Source organism: Prionailurus bengalensis, chromosome E2 (genome assembly GCF_016509475.1).
Source record: "Prionailurus bengalensis isolate Pbe53 chromosome E2, Fcat_Pben_1.1_paternal_pri, whole genome shotgun sequence".
NCBI classification, from domain to species: domain Eukaryota; kingdom Metazoa; phylum Chordata; class Mammalia; order Carnivora; family Felidae; genus Prionailurus; species Prionailurus bengalensis.
This window is the reverse complement of record NC_057352.1, coordinates 8,165,129-8,191,792: the sequence shown is the minus strand read 5'-3', so window position 1 is coordinate 8,191,792 and position 26,664 is coordinate 8,165,129. Positions and strand designations below refer to the sequence as shown.

Sequence of the window (26,664 nt, the reverse complement as noted above, 5' to 3'; positions counted from 1 at the left end):
GGGTTATGGGCACATCTGGGATCCTGCTTAGGAAGCAGGAAAGAGAGGAAGTGACAAAATGTGCAGCCATCACTCTGCTTGTATTCCATTGGCCATAACACAATCTGAGCCACCCAGGCACCCCGAATATTTTTTTTTTAATTTTTTTTGACGTTTTATTTATTTTTGAGACAGAGAGAGATAGAGCATGAACGGGGGAGGGGCAGAGGGAGAGGGAGACACAGAATCGGAAACAGGCTCCAGGCTCTGAGCCATCAGCCCGACGCAGGGCTCGAACTCACGGACCGCGAGATCGTGACCTGAGCCGAAGTCGGACGCTCAACCGACTGAGCCACCCAGGCGCCCCCCCGAATATTTTTTTAAGTAATCTCTACACCCAGTGTGGGACTTGAACTCACAACCCCAAGATCGAGTCGCGTGCTCCACCGACTGAGCTAGCCGGGTTTTTCATCACCCTCCAAAAGGAATACTATATTCTGCAGCTACCATCCCCCAGTTCCCCCCACCTCCCCCCCCCCCCCCCCCCCCCCCCCCCCCCCCCCCCCCCCCCCCCCCCCCCCCCCCCCCCCCCCCCCCCCGCCGCCAAACACAACCCTGTTCCCCTTTCTGTCTCTTTAAATTCCCTGCCCTGGGCGTTTCGTATCGGTGGAATCATACGATGTTTGTCCTTTGGGGTCTGGCGTCTTTCACCCAGCGTAATGTTCTCAAGGTTCACCCGTGCCGTAGCGCGTTATCAGCGCTTTGTTCCTTTGTACTTCGTTCCTTCCATCGTACGAAGACGCTCCATTTCGTTCCCCTGTGCTTCAGCCAGTGGACATTTGGGTTGTGTCCACGTTTCGGGCCACGGCGATTGGTGCCGCCCAGAACATTCCCTACGCGATTTGCAGAGAACTACATTTCCCGTTCTCGTGGGCACATGCCTAGGAGTGGAATTGTCGTGTAACCGTTTGAGGAGCCGCCAGGCTGTTTTCCACAGCAGCTGCCCCACTTGACGTCCCCGCCAGCCCAGGGTGGCAGGGATGTGAGGGCGAGGAGCGGCTGGGGCCACCGGCTGGAAGCCGCCACTGGAAGGTGCCCCTTCCCCGCAGGCTGAACTGGAGAACGTGTCTGGGGCCCTGAGTGAGGCCGAGTCCAGAGCCATCCGGCTGAGCAAGGAGCTGAGCAGCACGGAGGCCCAGCTTCACGATGCCCAGGTGAGCCAGCACCCCCCCCGCCGCCCCCACGCCCAGCCCCCGACGCCTCCCCACCGCCGCCCTCACCTGACCTCTGCTCTGCCCTCCGTGTGCAGGAGCTGCTGCAAGAGGAGACCAGGGCGAAGCTGGCCTTGGGGTCCCGGGTGCGAGGCCTGGAGGCCGAGGTGGCGGGGCTGCGGGAGCAGCTGGACGAGGAAGCCGTCGCCAGGGAGCGGGCGGGCCGGGAGCTGCAGACCGCCCAGGCCCAGGTGAGAGTCCCGGAGGGAGACCTGGGGGGGGCTGCCACACCCCCGGCGGCCCCCCTCCTCATCCCTGACCCTCCCGCAGCCCTCAAAGTGTCGGTGCAGAGCCCATCCGACTCCGTCTCACCCCTGCTCTGTGTCCGCACAGCCCTGGCCCTGCTCGGGCCTCGTCCTCTGACACCTGGATCCTCATCTGAGCCTCCCTGCAGGCCTCCCCGCCTCCAGTTTCTCCCCTTCCAGCACATCCTCCACGCGGTCTTTCTGCCACAGAGCTGCCCCCTGCTTCTGCCCTGATGACAGCACCCCTGGGATACAGCCCGCGCCCCTCAACCCCGCGTTTTCTGGGTTCACGTCTCACCTCCTTCCCCATCTCACACGACAAACCCTTTTCACTCTTCAGGGCTTAACGGCAGCCTCTCCTGTGGTGGGAAGTCCCTCACCGCCCCCACTCGGAGCTCCCGTGCCCTTTTTCCTCCTCGTCCCCATTCCAGTCACCTCCGGCTGCAACTTTCTCTGCCCATGGGTTCCGCGTGCTCCTTGAAAGGGGGACCCTGTGGGAATTCGATCTCGCTCTTCAGCATAGGCCAACATGTGGGAGCCTGACGTATGGGAGGCCTGGAGACAGGCCCTTGAATGAATGAGTGATGAATGCGTGCCTGTAACTATCCTTCAACTGGCATACTCCTCTGCATACTTCGGGACCCATCTCAGATGCCCCCGCCTCCAGGAAGTCTCTCTGGAATGTTCTAAGCAAATTCTAAATGCCTCCTGTGGACTCCCATGCCTGTTCTACCGTAGCCTCCACCACCCTGACCCTGACGCTCAGTCTCCCCCATCAGAGTGGGGGTTCCCCAGGGCAGAATCCAAGTCTGATTCATCTTCTGGGTCCCCGTGGGAGTAATTTTAATCCCCTAGAGAAGCTGAGGTTCACAGAACTCACCACCTCAACCCTCCTCCAAGGCAGAAGAGCCCAGGGCGGGGAGTCTTTTCCCTCTTCAGGCCTCAGTCTCCTCGTCCGGGGAATGGGGCACTACCTCGGTGGCAGTCATGACTGTCACCCACTCCTCCTCCCCCCCCCCCCCGCCCCCTCCCCGCAGCTCTCGGAGTGGCGGCGCCGCCAGGAGGAGGAAGCTGGGGCGCTGGAGGCCGGCGAGGAGGCGCGGCGGCGGGCCGCGCGGGAGGCCGAGGCCCTGACCCAGCGCCTGGCGGAAAAGACGGAGGCGGCGGAGCGGCTGGAGCGGGGCCGTCGCCGGCTGCAGCAGGAGCTGGACGACGCCACCGTGGACCTGGAACAACAGCGGCAGCTCGTGAGCACGCTGGAGAAGAAGCAGCGCAAGTTCGACCAGGTGGGGCACCGCAGGTTGCCCGGTGGGGAGTCGGGATGCTCTTTCACGCTTCCACGGTCATGGTCATTGCGTGGAACTGGGAATACGCGCTGTCACAGCTCAGCTGTGAACTCGGGGAGGGGGGGGTGCTCAGGCAGGATGCTTCTTTCTTCTTTTTTTTTTTTTAATTAAAAAAAAATGTTTATTTATTTTTGAGAGAGACTGCACGAGCAAGGCTGGGGGGGGGGGCAGAAATAGGGAGACAGAATCCGCAGCAAGCCCCAGGCTCCGAGCTGTCAGCACAGAACCCGACTTGGGGCTTGAACTCGTGAATTGCGAGATCATGACCTGAGGCGAGGTCCGAGGCTCAACCGACTGAGCCACCCAGGCGCCCCAGGATGCTTCTTTCTTCTAAATCTCTGGAAAATAGGACTCCCATCCATCCAGATTTATGTCTCTTGTCCCAAAATAATTGTTGGTAGTACCCACTTTTATTCGCCAGGATATCCTGAAGGTGCACCGGAGGGTACGTACGAGGAATAAATAAAATAACCCATCTTGCTTCTCCTCCTGACTCCCTGTGTACCCTCATTTTGGCCTCAGTTTGCCCATCTAGCTGGGGATCATATTAAGCATCTGACACTCTGAGAGGGAAATGAAAATCACAGAAGCCCGGGGCATTAAGGTCAGGCACCCCTGAGGTTCCCACCCCAGCTCAGCCCCTTCTGGCTGTGTAGCTTCTGCACATTGCCCCACCTCTCTGTGCTTCATCTAGAAAATGTGCTTCATTCTTTTACAAAACTTCGTTTTTTGCAAGATATTTATTTCACGGGCTCTTGAATTCGAGGTAAATGGTTTATTCTTTCAGCACTCTGAAGAGGTCATTCCATTATCTGTGGCTTCCATTGTTTCAGATGAAAAGTTAGCAAATTTTTTTTTTTTTTAAACCTGTGTCTTTGTAGGGAATATGATGTTTTTCTAGCTCGTTTAATTTTCTTCTCTTTATCTTTGATTCTTACTTTGGCTATGATATATCCGGCTGTGGGTTTTTGTATTTATTTAGCTTCGGCTGTGGGTTTGTGTTTTTGTGAAGTGTGGAATTTTCGGCCATTATTTCTTTAATATTTTTCTGCCCCGTTCTCTCTTTCCTCTTCTTCTCAGACTCCAAATGCATCTATTTTTGACTGCTTAATACTTTACCATTGAGGGGCGCCTGGGTGGCTCAGTCACTTAAGCGTCTGACTTTGGCTCAGGTCATGATCTCCCCGTTCGTGAGTTTGAGCCCTGCATCCGGCTCTGTGCTGACAGCTCAGAACCTGGAGCCTGCTTCAGATTCTGTGTGTGTGTCTCTCTGTCCCTCCCCTGCTCACACTCTGTCTCTCTCTCTTTCAAAAATAAATAAAATGTTAAAAAAAAAAATACTGTACCATTGATTATCCAGGGTCTATTTTCTTGTTTCTCCTAGAATTTTATATAAAATCTTTTCATATAAATCTTTTTTTTTTGATTGGCTTCTTTCACTCAGAATTATTTTGAGATTTATCCATGTTTTGGCATGGATTAATATTTCATTCCTCAGGGTACCTGGCTGGCTCAGTTGGTGGAGCATGTGACTCTTGATCTCCGGGTGGAGAGTTCAAGCCCCACGTTGGGCATAGAGATTATTAATTTAAAAACATTTTTTAAAGATTTTCTTAAATGTTTATTTATTTTTGAGAGAGAGACAGAGACAGAGAGAGAGAACAGGCAGGGGAAAGGCAGAGAGAAAGGGAGACAGAGAATCTCAAGCAGGCTCCGTGCTGCTAGCCCAGAGCCTGATGCGGCGCTCCAACTTACAGGTCATGAGATCATGATCTGAAATGAAACCAAGAGTCAAATGTTTAACTGACTGAGGCACCCAGGCACCCCACCCCCCAATTTTTTTTAATAATAATTTTTCCTTTTTTTTTTTTTACTGCTGAGTATTATTCCTGCATAAACCACATTTTGAAAACCATTAACCTATTGATGAACATTTAAGATGTTTCTAGCTTTTGACTATTACGAATAAAACCTTAGTCTTTCTTGGAGTGCCTGGGTGGCTCAGTCCGACTCTTGATTTCAGCTCGGGTCATGATCTTGGGGTCATGGGATTGAGCCCCACACTAGGCTCTGCACTGTGAAGCCTGCTTAAGATTTTCTTTCTCTCCCTCTGCCCCTCTGCCCCTCTCCACTGCTCACACCCTCTCTGAAAAATAAAAATAAAATAACAATAATAATATTAAAAAAAAAAAAACTTAATCTTTCTAATAGGATGTAATGGTGTGAATTCATGATTCCCTAATGAGCACCAACACTGGATATCTTTCATGTGCTTTTTTGGCATGCAAACTCTTTGGTGAAGTGTCTGTTCGAATCTTTTGCCCATTTTTTTTTGTTGGGTTGTTTCTTTTGTTTTGGGGGGGCATTGTTTCTTTTCTTATTGAATTGTGAAAGTTCTTATGTATGGTGAATCCAAGTTCTTTACCAGATATATTGTTTTGCAACTATTTTCATCCAATCTGTGGCTTATCTTTTTGCTTTCAAAGAGTTTTTCAAAGAGTAACCGTTTGGAATTTTGATGAAGTCCAATCTATTAACTTGTCATTTGTGGACCATGCTTTTTAATATTGTGTCTGAGGAAATATTGCATGACCCAAGGTCACAGAGGTTGCCTGTATTTTTTTCCAGAGGTTTTCTCCTTTTTGGTTTTATATGTAGGTCTCTGATCCAGATTGAGTTAATTTGTTTATATGGTGCTGTCATGGCTCCAGACTAATTTTTTATACATGGCTATCAAATTGTTCGAGCATTATTTGATGAAAAGGCTTTTTTAAAAAAACATTTTTTTTAAATGTCTATTTATTTTTGAGAGAGACAGAGACAGAATGTAAGTGGGTTAGGGGCAGAGAGAGAGGGAGACACAGAATCCGAAGCAGGCTCCAGGCTCTGAGCTGTCAGCACAGAGCCCGACGTGGGGCTCGAACTCACGAGCTGTGAGATCATGACCTGAGCCAAAGTCAGACGCTCAACTGACTGAGCCACCCAGGCGCCCCCTGAAAAGACTCTCTTTATGACTTGTTTTTATGTATATATTAAAAATCAGGTAGTGTCAGCTCTCTGGTTTTTAAAAAAATTTTGTTAATGTTTATTTATTTTGGAGAGAGACAGAGTCAGAGACAGAGCGTAATTGGGGGAGGGAGAGAGAGAGAGACACCCACCCAGAATCTGAAGCAGGCTCCAGGCTCTGAGCTGTCAGCATACAGCCTGACTTGGGGCTTGAACTCACGAACCGCAAGATCATGACCTGAGCCGAATCCGGACACTTAACTGACTGAGCCACCCAGGCGCCCTTCCAATCTTTTCTTCTTTTTCAAAGTTGTTTTATTTCTTCTAGGTCCTTCACATTTCCACATGTATTTTAGAATCTGTGTGTCAGTTTCTACACACAGAAGAAAAATCCTCCTGGTTTGGGAGTGTGTTCAATCTATAGATGGATCTGGGAAGAACTGACGTCCTAATAACGCTGAGTTTTCTGGCCCAGGAACGTGGTCCATGTGTCCATTTGTTTAGGTTTCCTTTCCTTCAGGAATGTTTTCTGTGTTCATCTTTTACATCTTTTGTCGGATTTATTTCCAAGCATTTTGTATTGTTGATGCTATCTTCAGTGGTTCCGTTTTTATTTCAGTTTCTGATTGCCAGTGCATAGAGATACAATAGATTTTGATATATTGATCTTGCAATCCTATAATTTATTCACTGAACTCACATATGAGGGAGAGTAGATTTTTTTTTTATAGGTTCCATTGGGTTTTCTACATTGGTGACTGTATTTTCTATGAATGAAGACAGTTTCACTTCTTCCTTTCCTTTTTTTTCCTCTTCCTGCGGGACTCAACAAACATACCAGTGCACTCGACTGCTTGACGCTCCCACACAGGTCATTAAAGCCCGGTTAATTTGTTTATGATCTTTTTTGCTTTTTCTTTTTTTCTCTATCAAGGTCATTTCTATTAACCTGGTTTTTTTTTTTTTTTTTTTTTTTTAATGCTTATTTATTTTTGAGAGTGAGAGAAAGAAAGAGCAGGGAAGGGGCGGGGGGCGGGGGGACAGATGATCTGAAGTGGGCTCTGTGCTGACAGCAGAGAGCCTGATTCGGGGCTCGAACTCACCGGCCATGAGATCGTGACCTGAGCCAAGGTCAGATGCTTAACCAGCTGAGCCACCCAGGTGCCCCTAGATCGACCTGTTTTCAAGTTTACTGGTTCTTCTGATGTGTCCAGTCTGCTCTTAGTTTCCTCCAATGACTTGCTGATTTCAGATATGATATTTTTCAGTCCTGGCCCTTCTAATTGGGTCTGTTTTACTTTCAAATCCCTCCTGAAAAAGCTGTGGGTCTGTACACACTGTGTCCATCCGGTCCTGACATTTACTAAATGTAGTTAAAGTCCTCGTGCGATGATCCCAGGGTGGAGGTCATCCGTTGGTCTGTTTCCACAGACTGATTTTTCCCTTGACTCTGAGCCCTGTTCTCTTCCCTTTTGGCAGATCTTGCGATTTTTCTTGTTGCTAATTTCTGTGTCTTAAAACAAAACAAAACAAAAAACAAAAAACAGCAAAGGCTGAAGTACATTGTAAAAAATGACGTACCTGCTCTCTGTTACGACCACCCCAGGAGGAAGAAACACCCTTTCGTCTGGTGGGTTTCTAGAGTGAGGGGCTCGTCAGTTTGATCCACTCAGGACCTGGGCACAGCTGCAACTTTAATCCCTCTACCTCCCTCTTGTGTCTCTGCCTCTGTCTGTCCGTCTGTCTCTCTTTCTCTCTGGCCCTGGCTGCTCCCTCCTCCCCGTCCGCTTGTACACTCCTTTCAGCTAATCTATTTCCTCCACCCCATCTCCCTCCACCCGGAAGCTCCTGGCAGAGGAGAAGGCGGCCGTACTGCGGGCGGTGGAGGAGCGTGAGCGGGTCGAGGCAGAGGGCCGGGAGCGCGAGGCTCGGACCCTGTCCCTGACCCGGGCCCTGGAGGAGGAGCAGGAGGCGCGGGAGGAGCTGGAGCGGCAGAACCGGGCCCTGCGGGCGGAGATGGAAGCCCTGCTGAGCAGCAAGGATGACGTTGGCAAGAACGTGAGTTGGGGGGGAGCCAGGGGGGGCCCGCTCCCCAAGACACACATGTGGGCGGCGCACGCACTCCTCACGTTGGGAGACGCACACACACGTGTGTGCTCTCACGCGTGGGACATGGGGAGAACCAGCCGTCAGAGTCACGTGTTCATGCCCAGCGCAGAGTGGGAGGAGAGCCGATCCCCAAACAGGCGCTCACGGAACACACGCTGAGGGCGCCCTGGTGGCTCAGTCGTTAGGCGTCCGCTTCGGCTCAGGGCCTGATCTCACACAGTTTGTGAGTTCGAGTCCCATATCGGGTGAGCTCCTGCCCCTCGCTCACTTGTGCTCTCTACCCCCCCCCCCCACACACCCCCGCAAAAAATACACAGAGTGTGAGGGGAATCTTCCACCAGACACCTGTGTTGGTACATACACGCAGGAAGTAAGGAAGCCACCCTGCCCCCCACTGAGCACATACAGGCTCCCCACCCTCCCCAGGCCTCTGTCTTCCTCCCTGGCTCACAGGCCAGTGAGGAGTCCCCTACGCCTGTCCCCCAGTCCCCGCTCACCCAGCCAGTGTCCCAGCCTTCCGAAAACTCCGCCACGCCCCTCACCCCATCCTTCCTTAAGTTTGCCCAGTAAATGTATTCACCGAAGGGCACCTGGGTGGCTCAGTCCGTTGAGTGTCTGACTTCGGCTCAGGGCGTGATCTCACGGATCGCGAGTTCAAGCCCCGCATCGGGCTGTCTGCCATCAGTGCAGAACGCGCTTCAGATCCCCTGCTCCCCGCCCCCCGCCCCTCTCCCACTCATGCTCTCTCCCTGAAAAAATAAACCAAGTAAATAAAACATTTTTTTTTAATTAAATACATAAATAAATATTTTTATGGAGTGGCCGCAAGGCCAGGTCCAGGGACACCAGCCACCATGACTGCTGATGGGAGGCACCGGACAGAATACGCACTTCAGTGAGGCTGGACCCAGGCGCTCCCGACGTCCTTCCTTATTGCCAAACAACGTCCTCTCGTGGGCACATCAGATAAAGGCTTTATCTTCTCCACACGCTCCAGGGATGATCTGGAGAGAACTGCCAGGCCTGGGGAGAACCCCTCATCCCGCGACCTACCCTTGGCCTGTAGCCCCGGGGAGACTAGAGCCAAAACTCCAGCTCCTACTGGAACTACTAAGGTCTCTACTTCCGGAAAACTGTCAAGTTATTTGTGGCGCCTCCAGATGCCTACTTTGTGGGAAATAGGGTGTTGACAGGAGAAAGTTTAATTCCTTCCAGCAAGCAAAGCTGATTGGCAGGTGCCTGGTAGGAGGGGAAACCAGCTGGCCTCTTCCAAGGAAGGAGACCCGGTCACTGATGAGAATTTCCAAGCGGGTCATTGGGCAGTGGGGACATGCAGATATTGTCCCTGTCCTGTGGAGTTCACAGTCCAGTGTGGGGGCGAGCATTGCACAAAAAGAGACATCAGCTCATGTTAAATGACCGTTGTAACTAAGGCTGAGTCGAGGAAGGGCTCGGGGCCAGGAGTGTGGATAACAGGCCCTGACAGGTCAAGGGACGCTTCTCTGAGGCGGTGACGGTTAAAAGAGAGGGATGGGGCGGGGGTGGGAGTGGGGGAGGATCTGAGAATTCATAAGCCCGGATCTGCCCTCACAGGGTGTTTGGGATTTGAATTTACAACTCGCCAGAAGCTCTGGGAACCTCACCACCCCCCCCACACACACACACCCCTCCCCCCCACCCCGCCCAAGCTGAGAAAAACATCTCAGTAGACGGGATGGTGGTCTCCTGGGAGTCTGGCATAAATGAACACTTCCCTCCGGAGCTACATGCCTTCAACCCATGACCGCACAGGATCCCCGAAGACGAACCCCGAGTGAAGTGAGCTCACGATGCAAAATCACAAAACCCGTGAGGAAATAACCCACTGTGAGTGAGAGCCGACCTAACACACACTTGAACTGGACTCTCACGGGCTTCAGATAACACAGCTTGCAATCAGGTTATTCGTGAAATGTTTTAGGACGATTCAGATTGAGGCACATCGTGAGCTAGGTGTCAGGGAGATGGTGAGTGAACGAGCAAACTGAGAAGTGCACGTGGACCCGCTGTCTCCCCCTTATCCGTCGAAGCTTCCCTCACTCCGCCCTGGGCTAGATCTAGCGTCCTGGCCTCCCCTTCCCTGGTGCCGCAGGTGCCCAGAGCTCACCCTCCCGTCCCCACCAGGTGCATGAGATGGAGCGAGCCCGCCGGGTGGCAGAACAGACCGTCAGCGACCTGCGAACGCAGGTGACGGAGCTGGAGGATGAACTGACGGCGGCCGAGGACGCCAAGCTGCGCCTGGAAGTGACCGTGCAGGCTCTCAAGGCCCAGCACGAACGTGACCTGCAGGGCCGTGACGAGGTTGGCGAGGAGAGGCGGCGGCAGCTGGCCAAGCAGGTACAATTGGTCAGGCTGGGGCTGGAGGCTGCCTGGTGCCCGCAGGCAAGAGGGGCCGAAAGTCACACTCAGCTACCTGTCGCTCGGTCATTCCTCCCGGGACCCTCCTGCTCCCCAGCGCATTCACCCACAATAACCCACCAACCCACACATATGTCCCAGTGACCGACGAACCCGATGGGACGTCAACCCCCAAACCATTCACCCAGCCACCTACCACCCCGTCTGCACAGGCCCCCCACCCACACACAGCCTCCCCACCAATCCACCTCCTCTCCACCATCTGCCAAACTGCTCCATTTCCGGCAAATTCCTCTCCCCAGCACCCCCTTCCCTGAGCCTGCCTATGTACTCACGGACCTGCTACACCCCTTCACCCACGACCTTCCTCCCTCATTCATTTACTCATCCCCTCTTCCTGTGGTCTGCGCCGTTCATTCAGGACTCAACCTGTCAAGGGATTTCCTGCGGTCTGTAGCCGGCTCATGCTGCGTGAAGAGCCAGGGGTGGGGGGTGGGAGTGGGGGAGGGGTCAGGGGTGGGGGGTTGCGTGGGAGGGGTGGGAGTTGCAGGTCAACTCTGAGGGTAGAAGGACCCTCTAGACGTGGGCCGGATGGGCTGGAGGGGAGAGATGGGAGCAGAGCTGGGGGGGCAAGGGGTGGGGGGCGGGGTTGCTGGGGGAGGGGATGAGCCCAGAGCTGGGGCCCTGGGGATGGAGAGGAGGGATCCGTCTGGGCTGTAGAGAGGCAGAGGGCAGGGGGAATGGCGCTGGAGGCCTGGGCAGCGGCCGGCAGGTGGACATCCGTGTCACCAGCACGGAGAGGGAGCCCGGGCCTCCTGTCCCCTGAGCCTGCCCCTTCCGGCCTCCCCGCAGCTGAGGGATGCCGAGGTGGAGCGGGACGAGGAGCGCAAGCAGCGCACCCAGGCCGTGGCCGCCCGGAAAAAGCTGGAGGTCGAGCTGGAGGACTTGAAAGCCCAGAACGCGGCCGCCGCGCAGGGCAAGGAGGACGCGGTGAAGCAGCTTCGCAAGATGCAGGTAGGGGTGGGGCTGAAGCCACCTGCGAGCCGGCCCGCTGTCGCTCCGCCCCCTGGGCCCCCACGAGCCGCATCTTTGTAAGCACCCGCGCCCCAAGGGCTCGCTTGCTGCTTTTCATATGTTTTATTTCCTTTACTTAAAATGCTTAGGGTTTAGGTCCAATTTCTTCAGTTTATTTAATTTTTGACATGGAAATGCCGTAGAGTTCCTCCCCTAATGTGAAAGTCATGGCTGGTTGGTTTGGGGGTTTTTTTGTTTGTTTTTTGTTTTTTTAATTCTTTTTTGGCGGACGCCTGGCTGGCTCGGTAGGTAAAACATGCGACTCTGGATTTTGGGGTCGTGAGTTCGAGCCCCACGTTGGGAGTAGAGATTACTTAACTTTTTTTCATTCTTTTTTTTTAATGACAACGGTGTGTCGGTGTACGTCCATCAGTTGTAACATCCCACTCAGACGAGGGAGGCTGATGACCGGATTCCGTGTGTGTGTGTGGGCCAGGGGCTGTGTGGGCAATCTCCGTACCTTCTGCCTAGTGTTGTCCTGAACCTAATACTGCTCTAAAAAAGGAAAGTCTAATGTTTAAAAACTCCCATTTTTTTAAGTGTCCGATAAAGTGGGTGCCGGCCCCATGCAGCTTGGGCATCTAAGATGTGGTAGGACTGAAATCCAAATTACATGCTATATATGTTATTGTGCACATATATATATGTTATGTCATATGTTATATGTTATGATATATATATATGTATATATATATATATGCACAATTTTTATAGTGATTATGAATGGAAATAATAGGGGCGCCTGGGTGGCTCATTTGGTTGAGCCTCCAACTTCGGCTCAGGTCATGATCTCACAGTTCAGGTCATGATATCACAGTTGGTGAGTTTGAGCCGGGCATCAGGCTCTCTGATGTCAACAAGGAGCCTGCTTTGGATCCTGTGTCCCCCTCTCTCTCTTCCTCCCTCTCTCTCTCTATCTCTCAAAATAAATAAATAAACAAACAAACAAACAAACAAACATTTAAAAAATAAAAAATAAATAAAAATAAATAAATAAATAATAAAATAAAATTGAATAAAAAATAATTGAAATAGTTGAAATAAATAATAAAATTAGTAATGTATTAAATTTTGTAAATTTAATAATAATTAATAAGGGACAAATAAATAATTGAAATAAATAGAATAAAAAATAAATTGAAAAAATAAATAAATTGAAGTAAATAATAATATTTTAGATATGTGAGGCTATGTAAAAATATAGTGTTCAACCTAATTTACCTACTTCTTTTTTGCCTTTTTAGTGTGACTATTAGACAAGGTAAAACGATGTATGTCTTCCCACTGGGCAGCCCTGGGCTAGAAAGATCCCTCCCCCAAAAGTAAACCTGCCCAACCGTGTCTTCCCTGAGAGAAAAAGCCTGCAGTGAAAAGCTGCTATTGTGAAACAAGTAATAATATTAATGACAGCGATGAGAATTGTCCTGCTAGTTCCAAGCCCAGTGCTGTCTTCACTGTCCTCTCTGCACAGTAGGTTATTATTTGTATTATTTTTTAATGGCGGTGGACGTTTAGTTTGTGTTTTTTTTTCTTTAAGCGCCATGGAAGAAAGAATTCTTATACTGGCATCTTTACTCACTCTGTGGTGTGGTAGGGTAGCAAAGTGGCTGGAAGTGTAAACCCTGGGGCCATATGGCCCGGGTTCAAGTCCCGACTCTGCCACTTACCACCCTTGGCACGTTGCTGAACCTCTCTGTGCCTCAGTTGCCCCATATGTACACTGGCCAGGAAACGAGTCCCCACCAGCTGGAGTTGTAGGATTAAGGGAGCCAGTGTGTACGTTTAACAGGGCCTGGCCCATGGTAAGCGATCAGGAAGTGTGTGCCACCCTTCTTATCACCGCAGAGTCCAAATACAACACCCATTTCGGGCTTACTTAAATTTTTAAGGTACTATTTTATTTTTGAGAGAGCGAGGGGCAGAGCGCGAGCGGAGGAGGGGCAGAGAGAGAGGGAGACACAGAATCTGAAACAGACGAAACGGACTCCAGGCGCCTAGCTGTCAGCATGGAGCCCAACGCGGGGCTCGAACTCAGAAACCGAGAGATCATGACTTGAGCCAGAGTGGAGGCTTAACCGACTGAGCCACCCAGGCGCCCCTAAGTTGTTACATTTTTAAACTGGAGGTTGCCGAAACCCCAGAGCAGGGGAGGGGACGGCCCCTGGTCACACAGCGAGCCAGGGACTGGCAACGGCCCTGGGCTGCAGGGTTTTATTCGGGGAACTTTAGAGCCCCCGCAGGGCCGAGGCGACGTTAGGGGCTCCCGCAAGAGCCACGACCAGGCGGCGCCCGCTCACTCGCTTCGTTCCGCCCAGGCCCAGATGAAGGAGCTGTGGCGGGAGGTGGAGGAGTCACGCACTTCGCGGGAAGAAATCTTTGCCCAGAACCGGGAGAGTGAGAAGCGCCTCAAGGCGCTGGAGGCGGAGGTGCTGCGGCTGCAGGAGGTGAAGCCGGGATGCGCGTGGCCCTGGGGTGGAGGCGGGGCGGTGAGGGTGGGCGGGGCCAACCGGCTAGGCCTCGTGGGGCTCGTGGGAGCCCTGAGAGGGTTCTGAGCAAAGCGGGCGGCCAGGTCTGCGCTGGTGCCATTAAGGAGATGGACTGCAGGGGGGACGTTGGAGGCAGGAAGTCTGGGGAGAGAGGACAAGGCCAGAGCTGGGACTGTGGAGAACGCGGGGAAGAGATAAAGCAGAGAGAATAGAGGGTCGACGTGGACAGGGCTGTGGGTGAGAAGGGGGCAGGGGAGGTAAGAAGGGACCTGGGGGTCAGGCCTGGTGCCTGGGGGCACCCGGAGGGGGAGCAGGTTGAGGCCGCGCTGAGGGGGAGGGGCCTGGGGACGGGAAGGGAGAGGTGGACAAGGGTCAGGGGCTCAGGAGACAGCTTTTAGGAGGCACCTGCCGGTGCATTGAAGTTCGGTCCAAGCTCGCCCAGGGATGGCATGTTCACGTGCAGCGAAAACAAGTCTGGGAGCCTTGAGGTGTGAGGAGCAGGGAGGCCGGTGCCCAGATAGCACCCCCCCCCCCCTGCTGACCTCCACCCCTCTCTGTCCTCCCAGGAACTGGCCGCCTCAGATCGTGCCCGGCGGCAGGTCCAGCAGGAGCGGGACGAGATGGCAGACGAGGTGGCCAACGGCAGCCTCAGCAAGTGAGTGGCCCACGGTACTGTGGGGCAGGACGCCCTCCTCCTGCCCTCCTGCCCTCTCACCTCCCCCCTCCCGCCCCGCTCCCGTTCTCCCCAGGGCAGCCATTCTGGAGGAGAAGCGGCAGCTGGAGGGGCGCCTGGGGCAAATGGAAGAGGAACTCGAGGAGGAGCAGAGCAACGCAGAGCTGCTGGGCGACCGCTACCGCAAGCTGCTCCTGCAGGTGACACAGCCCTGTCCCCCCGACGGCCCTGGGGCCCCACTGACCCGGGAGCGTCATCCCCAGTCCTTTCATTCGACGCAGAACGGAAAAGGAAATGTCTGGGTTGGGTTTTAGTAGTTGAATAGGAGTTCTCAAGGCGGGTAGGCATCGATGAAGGGCTGGATCCCGAGAGTACTTACGTGGGTCGCTGCACTGCGACCTGGTCGCATCCACTGCGTGGACGTGGGTAAGGTGGCACGTGTGATAATACAAGTATCTTTGGTCCGGGAGGTGGGCGCCCGGGTGGCTCAGTCAGCTGAGCGTCTGACGATTTTGGCTCAGGTCATGATCCCAGGGTCTGGAGTCGAGCCCCCACATCGGGCTCCATGCTGAGCATGGAGCCTTCTTAAGATTCTGTCTCTCACGTGCAGTCTCTCTCTCTCTCTCTCTCTCTCTCTCTCTCTCTCTCTCTCTCTCCCCCCCCAAAAAAAAAAAAAAAGAAAAAAAAAAAAAAAGGAAGTATCTTCAGTCCAGCAGAGAGATGGAGGGAGGGAAGGAGAGAACGCTGCAAGAATCAGAAGAAAGCAGGTGGAAAAAGGGGCATTTGGCTGGGGTTTTAAAGCATAAGTAGGAGCGAGGCAGCTAAGCAGACAGAAGCATATTTCCATTTGTAGATTTATTTATAAATACTGTCTGAGGCTTCTGGAGGCTGAGGTCCTATTCTGGGTGGTGCTGGGGACCTGGGGATGGCTCATTCCAGATCTCTGCCCTTAAGGACATCCTAGTCTGATGGAGGGGACAGACTCTCCCAATACAGAAATACAAATGAAAATGCAGGAAGCACAAGACACTGTGAGGGCTTAGAAGAGAATTCTGACCCCGCCTGGAGGCTGAGGGCTATCAGGGAAGACTTCCTGTTGGAGGAGATGTCTTAAGAGGTCATGCTGGAAGTTAAGAGTTTGCCAGGCAGACAATGGAGGGATGGGATTTCCAAAGAGAGACCTGTGTCTCCATGACTTCGTCAATTTTTTTTAAATGCTTATTTATTTATTTTGAGAGAGGGAGAGAATCTCAAGCAGTCGCCGCACTGTCAGCACAGAGCCCAGCACAGGGCTCAGTCCCACAAACCATGATTTCCTGACCTAAGCTAAAATCAAGAGTAGGACGCTTAACTGACTGAGCCACCCAGGCACCCCGATTATTTCATTGATTTTTTAAATGTTTATTTACTTTATTTATTTATTTATTTATTTATTTAGAATTTAATTTTTTTTAACATTTGTTCATTTTTGAGAGACAGAGACAGAGTGTGAGTGGGGGAGGGGCAGAGAGAGAAGGAGACACAGAATCCGAAACAGGCTCCAGGCTCTGAGCTGTCAGCACAGAGCCCGATGCGGGGCTCGAACCCACGGACTGTGAGATCATGACCTGAGCCGAAGTCGGATGCTTAACTGACTGACCCACCTCGAGCTCCCCTATTTATTTATTTTTGAAAGAGAAAGAGCACGAGCAGGGGAGGGGCAGAGAGAGAGAGAGAGAGAGAGAGAGAGGGAGACACGGAATCTGAAGCAGGCTCCAGGGCTCCAAGCTGTCAGCACAGAGCCCGATACGGGGCTCGAACCCACAGACTGTAAGATCACGCATGACCTGAGCTGAAGTCAGACACTTAACTGACTAAGCCACCAGAGCGCCCCTCATTAATTTTTTTAAAGACATTCTTTTTAAAAAAAACTTTTTTTTAATGTTTATTTATTTTTGAGAGAGACAGAGACAGAATGTGAGTGATTTAGGGGCGGAGAGAGAGGGAGACACAGAATCCAAAGCAGGCTCCAGGCTCCGGCTAGCAGCACAGAGCCTGACGTGGGGCCTGAACCCATGAACTGTGAGATCATGACCTGAGCCGAAGCCGGATGCTTAACCGACTGAGCCACCCAGGCGCCCCATCCCCTCGTTAATTTTTAAAAACACATTTTGAGACTTCTCAGGGGACATGCCCTGACACCGCTGGACATTCAGAGAAGAGCGAGACCCCAGCTTCAGCCCTTGGGGAGCACCTAGACCAGTAGGAGAGGCCGTCATACTCCAGGGTGATGATTTCACTTGTAGCAAAAGCCCAGTCGCAAACAAGGCCCCACACTGTGGTCCCTGGCTACCTCAGACCTTGTCTCTAGCCTTTCCATCCCTGGTTGACTCTGCTCCAGCCACACCAGCCTCCTCACTATTTCTTGACTCTGCCAAGTGTATTCCTACCTCAGGGCCTTTGCACCTGCTTTCCCCCTTCTTCCTGAGAGAAAGCTCTTACCCCAGACCATCCCATGTCTCATTCCCAGTAAGAGCCTTCCCTGACCATACTGTGTGAAACAGCCACCCTCTCACCCGCAATTCCCCTCCATTCTCTCTGCTTTGATCTCCTCCCTTTCCCTTATGACTACCTGAAACTATATTATATATTTACTTGCTTGTATGCTGTCCATCTCCCCAGCAGAATGTAAACACCTCGAGAGTAGGGCCTCTGTCTTTATTTATTTATTTTTTTAATTTTTAAAAAATCTTTATTTTTTGAGAGAGAGAGAGAGAACGTGAGCAGGGGAGGAACAGAGAGAGGAGACACAGAATCCGAAGCAGGCTCCAGACTCTGAGCTGTCAGCACAGAGCCTGATGTGGGGCTTGAACCCACGAACCGTGAGATCATGACCTGAACCAAAGTCGGACGCTCAACCAACTAAGCCACCCAGGCACACCCCCAGCCCACATCGTTGGCTGTTGTTGAAAAGGAGAACTTTATAAAAAATCAGAATAAAACTAGGGCGCCTGGGTGGCTCAGTCGGCTAAGCCTCTGCCTCTTAATTTTGGCTCAGGTCATGATCTCCCGGTTCATGGGATCGAGCCCCACGTCAGGCTCTGCGCTGGCAGTGTGGACGGAGCCTGCTTGAGATTCTCTCTCTCTCTCTCTCTCTCTCTCTCTCTCTCTCTCTCTGTCTCTCTCTCTCTCTCTCTCTCTCTCTCTCTCCGCCCCTCCCCTGTGCATGCTTTCTCTCTCTCTCTAAATAAATAAGCTTTTAACACATTTAAAAAATCAAAATGAAACTTAAAAGACGCCAAAAAAGGGATTTCCAAGAAAATTGCAAATATTGAAGACAGGCAAAGAAGACCCAACGTACGGTACTGAGAGTCCCCAAAGAAGACCCAAGCAGGGAGACAGAGCGAATAACCTAAGACCGTAGTGCGAGAAAGCTTTCCTGAAACGATACAGCGGGAAGCGACATCCGGGAAGAGCACGCTGAGTACCGGAGGACATCGACCCGTCAAGACCGATACTGAGACCGATGCTAGTAAAACTTGCGTGTGTTAGACGCGGCAGAAATCCTTTAGGTGGCTAGGAAAACATGAGCAAGCAATCCACAAGGAAAAGGAAATTCACCGGTCATCAGATTTTGGACAGCAAGACTTAGTGCTGCGAGAAAATGGAAGGACGTAGCTCAGATTCTCAGAGAAAGATGAGGGCACCTGGCGTCGGCGCCCGTCTTTACCTGGCCTCGGCGCCCGTCTTTACCTGGCCTCCGTGTCTTCTGTATGTGTTTGTGACTCCTCTTCTCATGAGGATGCCAGTCGTATTGGGTTTTGGGCCCACCCTCATCTGGCATAACCTTATTTTAATTCAACTCATCGCAGCTCCAAAGGCTCTGTTTTCCAAAGAAGATCACATTCTGGGGGCGCTTGGGCGGCTCATTTGGCTAAGTGTCCAACCTTTGATCTCAGCTCAGGTCTTGATCTCACAGTTGTGTGAGCTCAGACCCTGCGTTGGGCTCTGCGAGAGGCATGGAGCCTGCTTGGGATTCCCTCTCCCTCTCTCTGCTCCTCCCGCACTCGGGCTGTCTCTAACCCTCTCAAAATAAGTCAACTTAAAAAAGGGGGGGGGGCGCCCGGGTGGCTCGGTCGGTTAAGCGTCTGACTCGTTTGCCTTTAGTTAACTTGTAAAGCCGCATATTTGATCAGTTTCTGACTTTCCACATCACCGTTTCATTTTCTGACAAGTTACAAAAAAGAGAGAGCATATGCTAATCACCGTGTTGATGTGTTCCCGTGAGGGCAAAGTGAAATAAGGCATGAATCAGACTGGATCTGACTCATTTCCGTCTCCCCGGTGCAGGACCTCACTCGGAATACGAGCTGAGTAAATAAACGGAAACTATTATTAGGGGCGCGTTTAAAAATTCTCAATGTAGTAGCTACCATTTGTTCAGCTGGCGTTTCTTAAAATGACCCCAGAACATCACCCACATCAGAACCGCCCGAGGTGTTTGTTAAAAATGCAGATTCATGGACCCCACTCCTGATCTGCTCAAGCGGAGTTTTTGGAGGGTGGGACCCTGAAGTCTGCATCTTTTTTTTTTTTTTTTAAACAAGCTCCCCAGATGATCCTGGTGCAAACAAAAGTGTGATAACCCTTGCAATAGACTCTTTCACAATCAGAGGTAGAGTTCATAGCATTGAAACAAGTTTGTGATAGTCTTGTGGACGTGTTAAAATAGCAAAAAAAACTACCCAAAACGTTAAAACCGGGGGTTGGCGCTGCTGTTGGCTGATCCGCCAATCAGGAAAAAGATGTGCTGACATCTATTGTGTATTTAGTAGGTACCAGGCTCTGTGCTATGCACTTAACAGTTGCCGACTCATTTAACTGGGAGGTCCCTGAATTTACCTACCACCTTCTTCCAAGACGCCACCACGATAGTTCTGCTTTTGCCTCTACTACAGGTGGACTCGCTGACTACAGAGTTGTCAGCCGAGCGCAGTTTCTCAGCCAAGGCGGAGAGCGGGCGGCAGCAGCTGGAGCGACAGATCCAAGAGCTCCGGGGGCGCCTGGGTGAGGAGGACGCCGGGGCCCGGGCCCGCCAGAAGATGATCATTGCCGCCCTTGAGTCTAAACTGTCCCAGGCTGAGGAGCAGCTGGAGCAGGAGAGCAGGTAGGTGGGAGGGGAGGGCACGGCTGGAGGGTGATTCCCCACACTCTGGTCGTGAGACGGAGGAGAGCTGCGTTATAAGCACCTGGCTTAGAAACATCCAAAAGGCATCATATTATTTATGCCTGCTGATTTCCCATCTCACTTAGGATGCTTTGGGCTGTAAGTAACTGCACTGCAACTAAGAATGGATTTAAGTGGTGCCTGGGCGGCTCAGTCAGTTGAGCGTCCGACTTCAGCTCAGGTCACGATCGCACAGTTCATGGGTTTGAGCCCCGGGCTCACTGCTGTCAGCGCAGGGCCTGCTTTGCATCCTCTGTTTCCCTCTCTCTCTGCCCCTTCCCCGGTCATCCTCTCTCTCTCTCTCAAAAATAAACAGACGTTTAAAAAAACCAATAAAATATATTGTTAAAAACAAAAGAGTAGGAGTTAAGCAGTAATGTAGCAGTCAGCTCTAGCTGCATAACAAAGAAGCCTAAGCTTTACTGGTTTCAAACAGCTACCATTTATTATTTCTCATGAGCCTTTGGCTGGCTGATAGGTTCCGCTGATCTGAGTGCCGGGGTTTCATTCATGCGTCTTCAGCCAAGTCAGCTAGATGGATTTGCTGGTCTTGGATGAGCTCTCCTATGCCCAAGGCCTTGCCTGGGACAGCGAGGCCGACCCGTCTCTGCTCCAGGTTGGCCCAGGGTCGTTCACATGGCAGAGACAAGGTTCCAAGAGTGAGGGAAAGTGTTAATGCCTTCTTGGGGCCTAGACTCAGAACTGGGCCAGTGTCACTTCTGTTGCATCCCGTTACCATGGCAAGTCACGTGGCCAGCTCAGATTGAAGGGCATGGAGAAATAGATTCTATCTCTTGGCGAGAGAAGCTGTAAAGTTCTGTTGCAAAGGGTGTGGATACAGGAAGAGGTGAGAATTGAGGCCATTTCTGTCCCAGGCAGAGCAGCAGCCCTGGGGACTCATACAGGAGACATCCAGGGCATCTGGAGGAGGGTGACTGGTCCTAGAAGCCTGTGACTTAGGAGAGGGATGGAGAGGCAAGAGCCTTGAATGCCAGGCTGAGGAACTCTGTCCTGGGAAGATGGGGAGCCTTGGGGGCTGTGAGCCAGAGAGAGGGAGGGCCAGTGCTGGGTGTAGAAAGTCCCCCCTGGGGTCAAATTGGGAGCAGACTAGAGAGAGACTGGGAGCTGAGAGGCCAGGGTGGAGGCTGGGTGATGGTCCAGGTGGAAGGAAATGAGGCCTGAGCTGGGGCCGGGGCCATGAGGATGGACACGAGGAGGTGAAACAGCATGAGTGGGGGGCAGAGGAATGGAACTGGGGGCCGATATGCTGTTGTGGGTGTCGGGGGAGAGTACAGGGTTTGGGATAGAGTCCTGGTGCCTGGGGAGAATTGGGGGAACATGTTGCATTCACTGGGGAGCGTGATGAATGTGAGAAGCCTCAGGACAGGCAGTGGGAACTGGCCCCAGACGCTCATGGGAGTTGTTCTTATCCAGGGACTCATGGGAGATGTAGTTTGGGGTCTCTGGGGAAGCCCCTCCCCCATTACATAGATGGAGACACTGAGGCTCAGAGGGTGTCGGTGACCTGCTCAAAGTCACCCCGGGAGCAAGGAGTGGCGGGGGATCTGTAGCTGGAGCCCCCACCCCCACCTCCACATCCCTTTCCACGGCTGGAGCCTCCCGCTCCCCCCACCCTGGGCCTGCCTCTCAGCACATCTGGGGCTGCCCGTCGCTAGGGGCCCCGTCACGCAGACTTCACCCTGGGGGTGATGGTCCACGCGAGAAAGGGCAGATGCGCCGGGGCCACGGGGATGGGGAGTTCGGGAGAGGGAAGGGGCAGGCTTTGGGGGGGGGTTGAGGATGGCTCCGGCGTCTGGCCTGCAGATCTCGGTGGAGCACGGAGAACCCGGAGGAGGAGCGGGACTGGGAGAAGGCGCTGAGCCCAGCGGGGAAGGGCGTGCAGGGTCTGGTGGGAGGCCGACGCCGGGAGGCCTGGAGGCCGGGAGGCCTGGAGGCCGGGAGTGGATCCGGGCTGGAGCCCAGGAGACACATTTAGCAGACAAAAGGCTGTTATTGGGTGTGGAAACCTGGGGCGCAGATGAGCCTGTCCAGGGAAAGCATGTGTGTGTGTGTGGGAAGGGGAGGAGGGCCCCGGGGAGCCAAGAGGGGAGCTCTGGGCTTCCAGAATGTCCCATCGACACTAGGGACGGTGGAGAAGGGAGTTGAGAGAGAAAGGACAGGCTAGGCCAGGTGGGCGAGCACAAGTCTTGAGCTGAGGGCTGGAGGACAGAGAGGAAGGGACGAGACAGTTTGGAGGGGCAATGTGACAGGGTTTGGGTACTGACAGGCTGGGTGTGGGCCAAGGAGAGAAGGGGCGAGGACAGTGCCCCAATCTGACCCGGGGACTGGTGGTCAGTGGGTCAGTTCCCTGAGAGGAGGCTGGGGGGAGGCGCTGTGGGGGATGGAGAATAGAGGCATGGAGACACTTTCAGGAACACCTGGCAGCTTGGTACAAGTTCAGGACGAGATGCCCTGGAGTCGGGAGGCTGGGAGCCATGTCTGGCCTGCGTAGACCGTGGGAGCCACTTGGGGGTGGGGGAGAGGGAAGAGGCCGCTCCAAAAACAGGACGCGGCCACTGGACAAAGTCGAGGGGACCGAAGCCCCCGGGAGCCCCTCTCCTGATTGTCTCCTTCACTCCTCTCTCCAGGGAGCGCATCCTCTCCGGCAAGCTGGTGCGCAGGGCTGAGAAGCGGCTTAAAGAGGTGGTGCTCCAGGTGGAGGAGGAGCGGAGGGTGGCCGACCAGCTCCGGGACCAGGTGAGCCGCTCACGTCTTTGGGGAGCAGTGGGAGGGGGCGGTTTCCACTGACAGAGAAATAGCACGTGTTGTCTGTGGAGGCAGTGAGTTCCCATCACAAGAAATAACGTGCAGGTGCCAGACTGGGACTGAGAGCAGACACCATCCTAGGGCTTGGTGCATCAGCAGAGAGCTGGAATCAGTGACTTTGCCATCTGTAAATTGTGGAATTTTTTTTTTTTTAAGTTTATTTATTTTGAGAGAGAGAGAGACAGAGAGAGAGAGAGACAGAGAGAGAGAGAGAGAATCCCAAGCAGGTCTTGCGCTGTCAGCACAGAGCCTGACTCGGGGCTTGAACTCATGAACCGTGAGATCATGACCCGAGCCAAAGTCAAGAGCCGGACTCTTAACCAACTGAACCACCGAGGCACCTCTGTAAATTGTGGGAATCTAGGAAAAGGTCCTGGTGGGGAGCTGAGACAGCCAGGGAGAAGGAAGAAGTTAAACCCTACCAAGAGGCTAGGCTGGCGCTGAAATAACGTGTAATGTTTATTGAGTTCTTCGTCTTTATTTTTTTTTTAATGTTTATTCATTTTTGAGATACAGAGACAGAGCGCAAGTTGGGGACGAGCAGAGAGAGATAGGGAGACACAGAATCTGAAGCAGGCTCCAGGCTCTGAGCTGTCAGCACAGAGCCTGATGCGAGGCTTGAACTCACGAACCACAAGATCATGACCTGAGCTGAAGTCAGATGCTTAACCAACTGAACCACCCAGGCTCCCCTATTGACTGCTTTCTATGTGACGGGCACTGTGCTACAGACATAACACGTGGTACAATTAGTTCTTATTGGAACCCTAGGTACTACTATTTTCCCTCTCATTCTGGTGAGAAAACTGAGACACAGAAAAGGGAAGTAAATTGTTCAGATTACTTAGCTAGTAAGAGATGGGAGTCTGGGATCAAACCCCAGCAGTCTGGCAGCAGTCTGTGTTCTTAATTAAAAAAAATTTTTTTTAACATTTATTTATTTTTGAGAGACCGAGAGAGGCAGAGCATGAGCAGGGGAGGGGGAGAGAGAGAGAGAGAGAGCGATACAGAATCCGAAGCAGGCTCCAGGCTCCGAGCTGTTTGTTAGCACTGAGCCCGACACGGGGCTCGAACTCGCGAACTGCGAGACCATGACCTGAGCCAAAGTCGGACGCTCAACCGACTGAGCCACCCAGGCGCCCCTGTTCTTAATTATTTATTGAGCAGTGACTGTGCCCCAAGTATTGTGCCACATGTTTTTGTTTTTGTTTTTAAATACATGCTTGCGGTCTCTCACCAGCCCCAATGCACAGGTGAGAAAATGGAAACTTGAAAAGGGGACATACGGGGCGCCTGGGTGGCGCAGTCGGTTAAGCGTCCGACTTCAGCCAGGTCACGATCTCGTGGTCCGTGAGTTCGAGCCCCGCGTCAGGCTCTGGGCTGATGGCTCAGAGCCTGGAGCCTGTTTCCGATTCTGTGTCTCCCTCTCTCTCTGCCCCTCTCCTGTTCATGCTCTGTCTCTCTCTGTCCCAAAAATAAAAACGTTGAAAAAAAAATTTTTTTTAAATAAATAAATAAAAGGGGACATAGTTTCTACCAAAGTCATACAATTAGTAGAGACAGAGCCTGGATCAGATCCCAGATTTGTCAGGCTCTAGATAGAGTCGCTGTGCCCTTAAAAGCTCAGCTGCGTCTTATTTGCCATTCATTCCACAATTATCGGGTATCCACTACTGTACTTGGCATGGGAGATATGGCTGTGAAAGAGGAGAAGGGCCCTGCCCTCACAGAGCTCACATTTGTAGCATAGAAAAATAAAGACACAAACCTATAATTAAGGAAAGATAATTACAGATGTGACAAGGGCTATGAAGAAAAAAGTGAATGAAGAGAGGAGACATGAGGTTTAGGGAATATTCCCTAGATTGGGGGTGGTGGCATGGGGCAGGAAATCCCTTCTAAGGAGGTGACATATGAATTGAGAACTGAGAGGACAGGAAGAGTCAGGCAGAGGGAACAGCAGGTACAAGGGCCCTGGGGTGTGGAAATAAGTTCGGTGAGTTTAGAGTGAAGAGCAGAGCAGTGTGGCTAGAGAGAAGAATGGAGCAGGAAGATTGAGTGATAAGAAATGAGGCCGGGGCACCTGGGTGGTTCAGTTAAGCGTCCAACTTCAGCTCAGGTCATGATCTTACTGTTCCTGAGTTTGAGCCCCAAATCGGGCTCTCTGCTGTCAGGATGGAGCCAACTTCAGATCCTCTCTCTCTCCCTCTCTCTCTGCCCCTTCCCTGCGTGCCCTCTCAAAAACAAATAAACATTTAAAAAAGAAGAAGAAATGAGGCCAGAGGGATTGGTGAGAGGCAGATCATATGTGGCTTCCCCCTGGACAGGGTTTAGGGAGGGTCTTAGTGAAGATGATCTGACCAATGGGTTTATAAGAAGAAGACCCTGCAGGGCCTGGAATGCCAGACTGAAGGCCTGGGACCTTGTCCCAGCACCACTGGGGAGCCATGGGGGCGGGGGGAGGGGGGCTTTGAGCAGGGGAGGGACAGGGTCAGCTCTGGACATAGAAAGACCCCTCTGAGACCACATGGGGGGACAGTCTCACATTTGAAGTTGGGGTAGAGGCTGGCAAGAGGATCTAGAACAAAACGAAGCATGAACAGAAGGCAAGCGCAGGGCAGAGTCGGGGGTGGGGTGGGGCAGGAGGGATGCGGCCCAGAGCCGAGGGAGTGGGTGAGGCCGACACCCGGACTTGACCTGGACCTCTGCTTCCACCAAGGTGGAGAAGGGCAACCTTCGGGTGAAACAGCTAAAGCGACAGCTGGAGGAAGCCGAGGAGGAGGCGTCCCGGGCGCAAGCGGTCCGCCGACGGCTGCAGCACGAGTTGGAAGATGTCACAGAGTCCTCGGAGGCCATGAACCGCGAGTTGAACGCGCTGAGGAACCGGCTCCGGTAGGGTCACCTGCACATGCGCACCGTCACTCCATAAGCCCCGCCCCCATCTCTCTCTGCCCCTCCCCCCCCATTGTATTCTTTCTCCCGTAGCTCCCGCTCACTTTTCCCCTGCTCCCCTCAATTAACCGCCGTCTCTCGGTCTCTCGCCCCCCGCTGCAGACGCGGCCCCCTCACCCTCACCACCCGCAAGGTGCGCCAGGTCTTCCGACTGGAGGAGGGCGTGCCATTGGAGGAGGAGATGGAGGAGGAGGAGGCCGGGTCTGGGCCGCCACCCCCGGAGCCTGACGAGCCCCCGGCGGCGCCCCAGCCCCAGTGACCCCGCCCTGCCCCCAGCTTTGGCCCCTCCCTCCCTGGCCCCTGGTCCCTCGGGGCGCCTGTCCCGGGAACCCAACCTCTGGCTTCTTGCACTTTGAAAATGGTGCCAGCCTTTGGCACTATAGCACTTACCAACCCCATGTGAGGGGGCAGGGACTGAGACCCATGGACCCCTAAACACGGGAGCAGGGGAGCAGGGCAACGTGGAGGAGGGCTTTCGCTTGGAAGGAAATCCGGGAGCAGTTAGCAAGCTGTGGCCCCATAGGGCTCCCCTCCCTCCTTAAGTTGTTAATGATCTTTATAAGCAAGGGAGCATGGCTCCCCTGTCCTCGGAAGCCAGGGTTCCCATTCCCCTCCCCCTCTCTCCCCCCTCTCCCCCTCCTCCTCTCCACTCTCCACTGACCCCGGAACTTCCGAGTGACAGCAGCCGGAGCCCCAGATCTCCACCAACCTTTGACCCTTGCAGAGCAGCGGGAGAAGGGAACCCCCCCATCACCCCCTCTCCTCCCCCATGTGTTCCGCCCCCGCCTTCTGGTTGCTCTTGTGTGATCACAATTAGGTTTGGAGTTTCCTGTGGGGGCTGGAGGAGGCCCCATATCCTCCCAGCCTCCAGGCTCTGGCAGAAATAAACTCCCACCTCAACTGGACCCCCTTGGCGCTGTGTGTGTTCCTTCCGGGGGCTCTCTGATGGGGCGGGGGAGTCACAGGCTTCTTCAGCCTCTGGGACAGCTGTCCAGAACCAGCAGGTGGGGCCGTCAGCTGGTTCTCACAGCTGACAGTGTTGGGAGCCTCCTGTGTACCGGCGTTTCATGTGAAGTAACTCGTTTCAGCCTCCT

General features: G+C 53.0%; 1 protein-coding gene across 7 annotated transcripts in view; it reads left to right on the top strand.

Annotated features, from left to right (window-relative positions):
• Window positions 1–26,475, top strand: part of MYH14 (myosin heavy chain 14) — a 91,214-nt gene extending 64,739 nt beyond the window's left edge. For all 7 annotated transcript variants that reach the window (XM_043598447.1, XM_043598446.1, XM_043598451.1 and 4 more), the window contains 13 exons: window positions 1,089–1,193; window positions 1,289–1,441; window positions 2,533–2,781; window positions 7,693–7,905; window positions 10,120–10,332; window positions 11,206–11,367; window positions 13,743–13,871; window positions 14,480–14,568; window positions 14,663–14,786; window positions 19,524–19,732; window positions 22,441–22,549; window positions 25,338–25,510; window positions 25,673–26,475. In XM_043598447.1, the coding sequence (XP_043454382.1) occupies window positions 1,089–1,193; window positions 1,289–1,441; window positions 2,533–2,781; window positions 7,693–7,905; window positions 10,120–10,332; window positions 11,206–11,367; window positions 13,743–13,871; window positions 14,480–14,568; window positions 14,663–14,786; window positions 19,524–19,732; window positions 22,441–22,549; window positions 25,338–25,510; window positions 25,673–25,829 (2,085 nt within the window). In that variant the 3' untranslated portion in view covers window positions 25,830–26,475. The remainder of the gene's footprint in view (window positions 1–1,088; window positions 1,194–1,288; window positions 1,442–2,532; window positions 2,782–7,692; window positions 7,906–10,119; window positions 10,333–11,205; window positions 11,368–13,742; window positions 13,872–14,479; window positions 14,569–14,662; window positions 14,787–19,523; window positions 19,733–22,440; window positions 22,550–25,337; window positions 25,511–25,672) is intronic.
• Window positions 26,476–26,664: the final 189 nt, after the last annotated feature.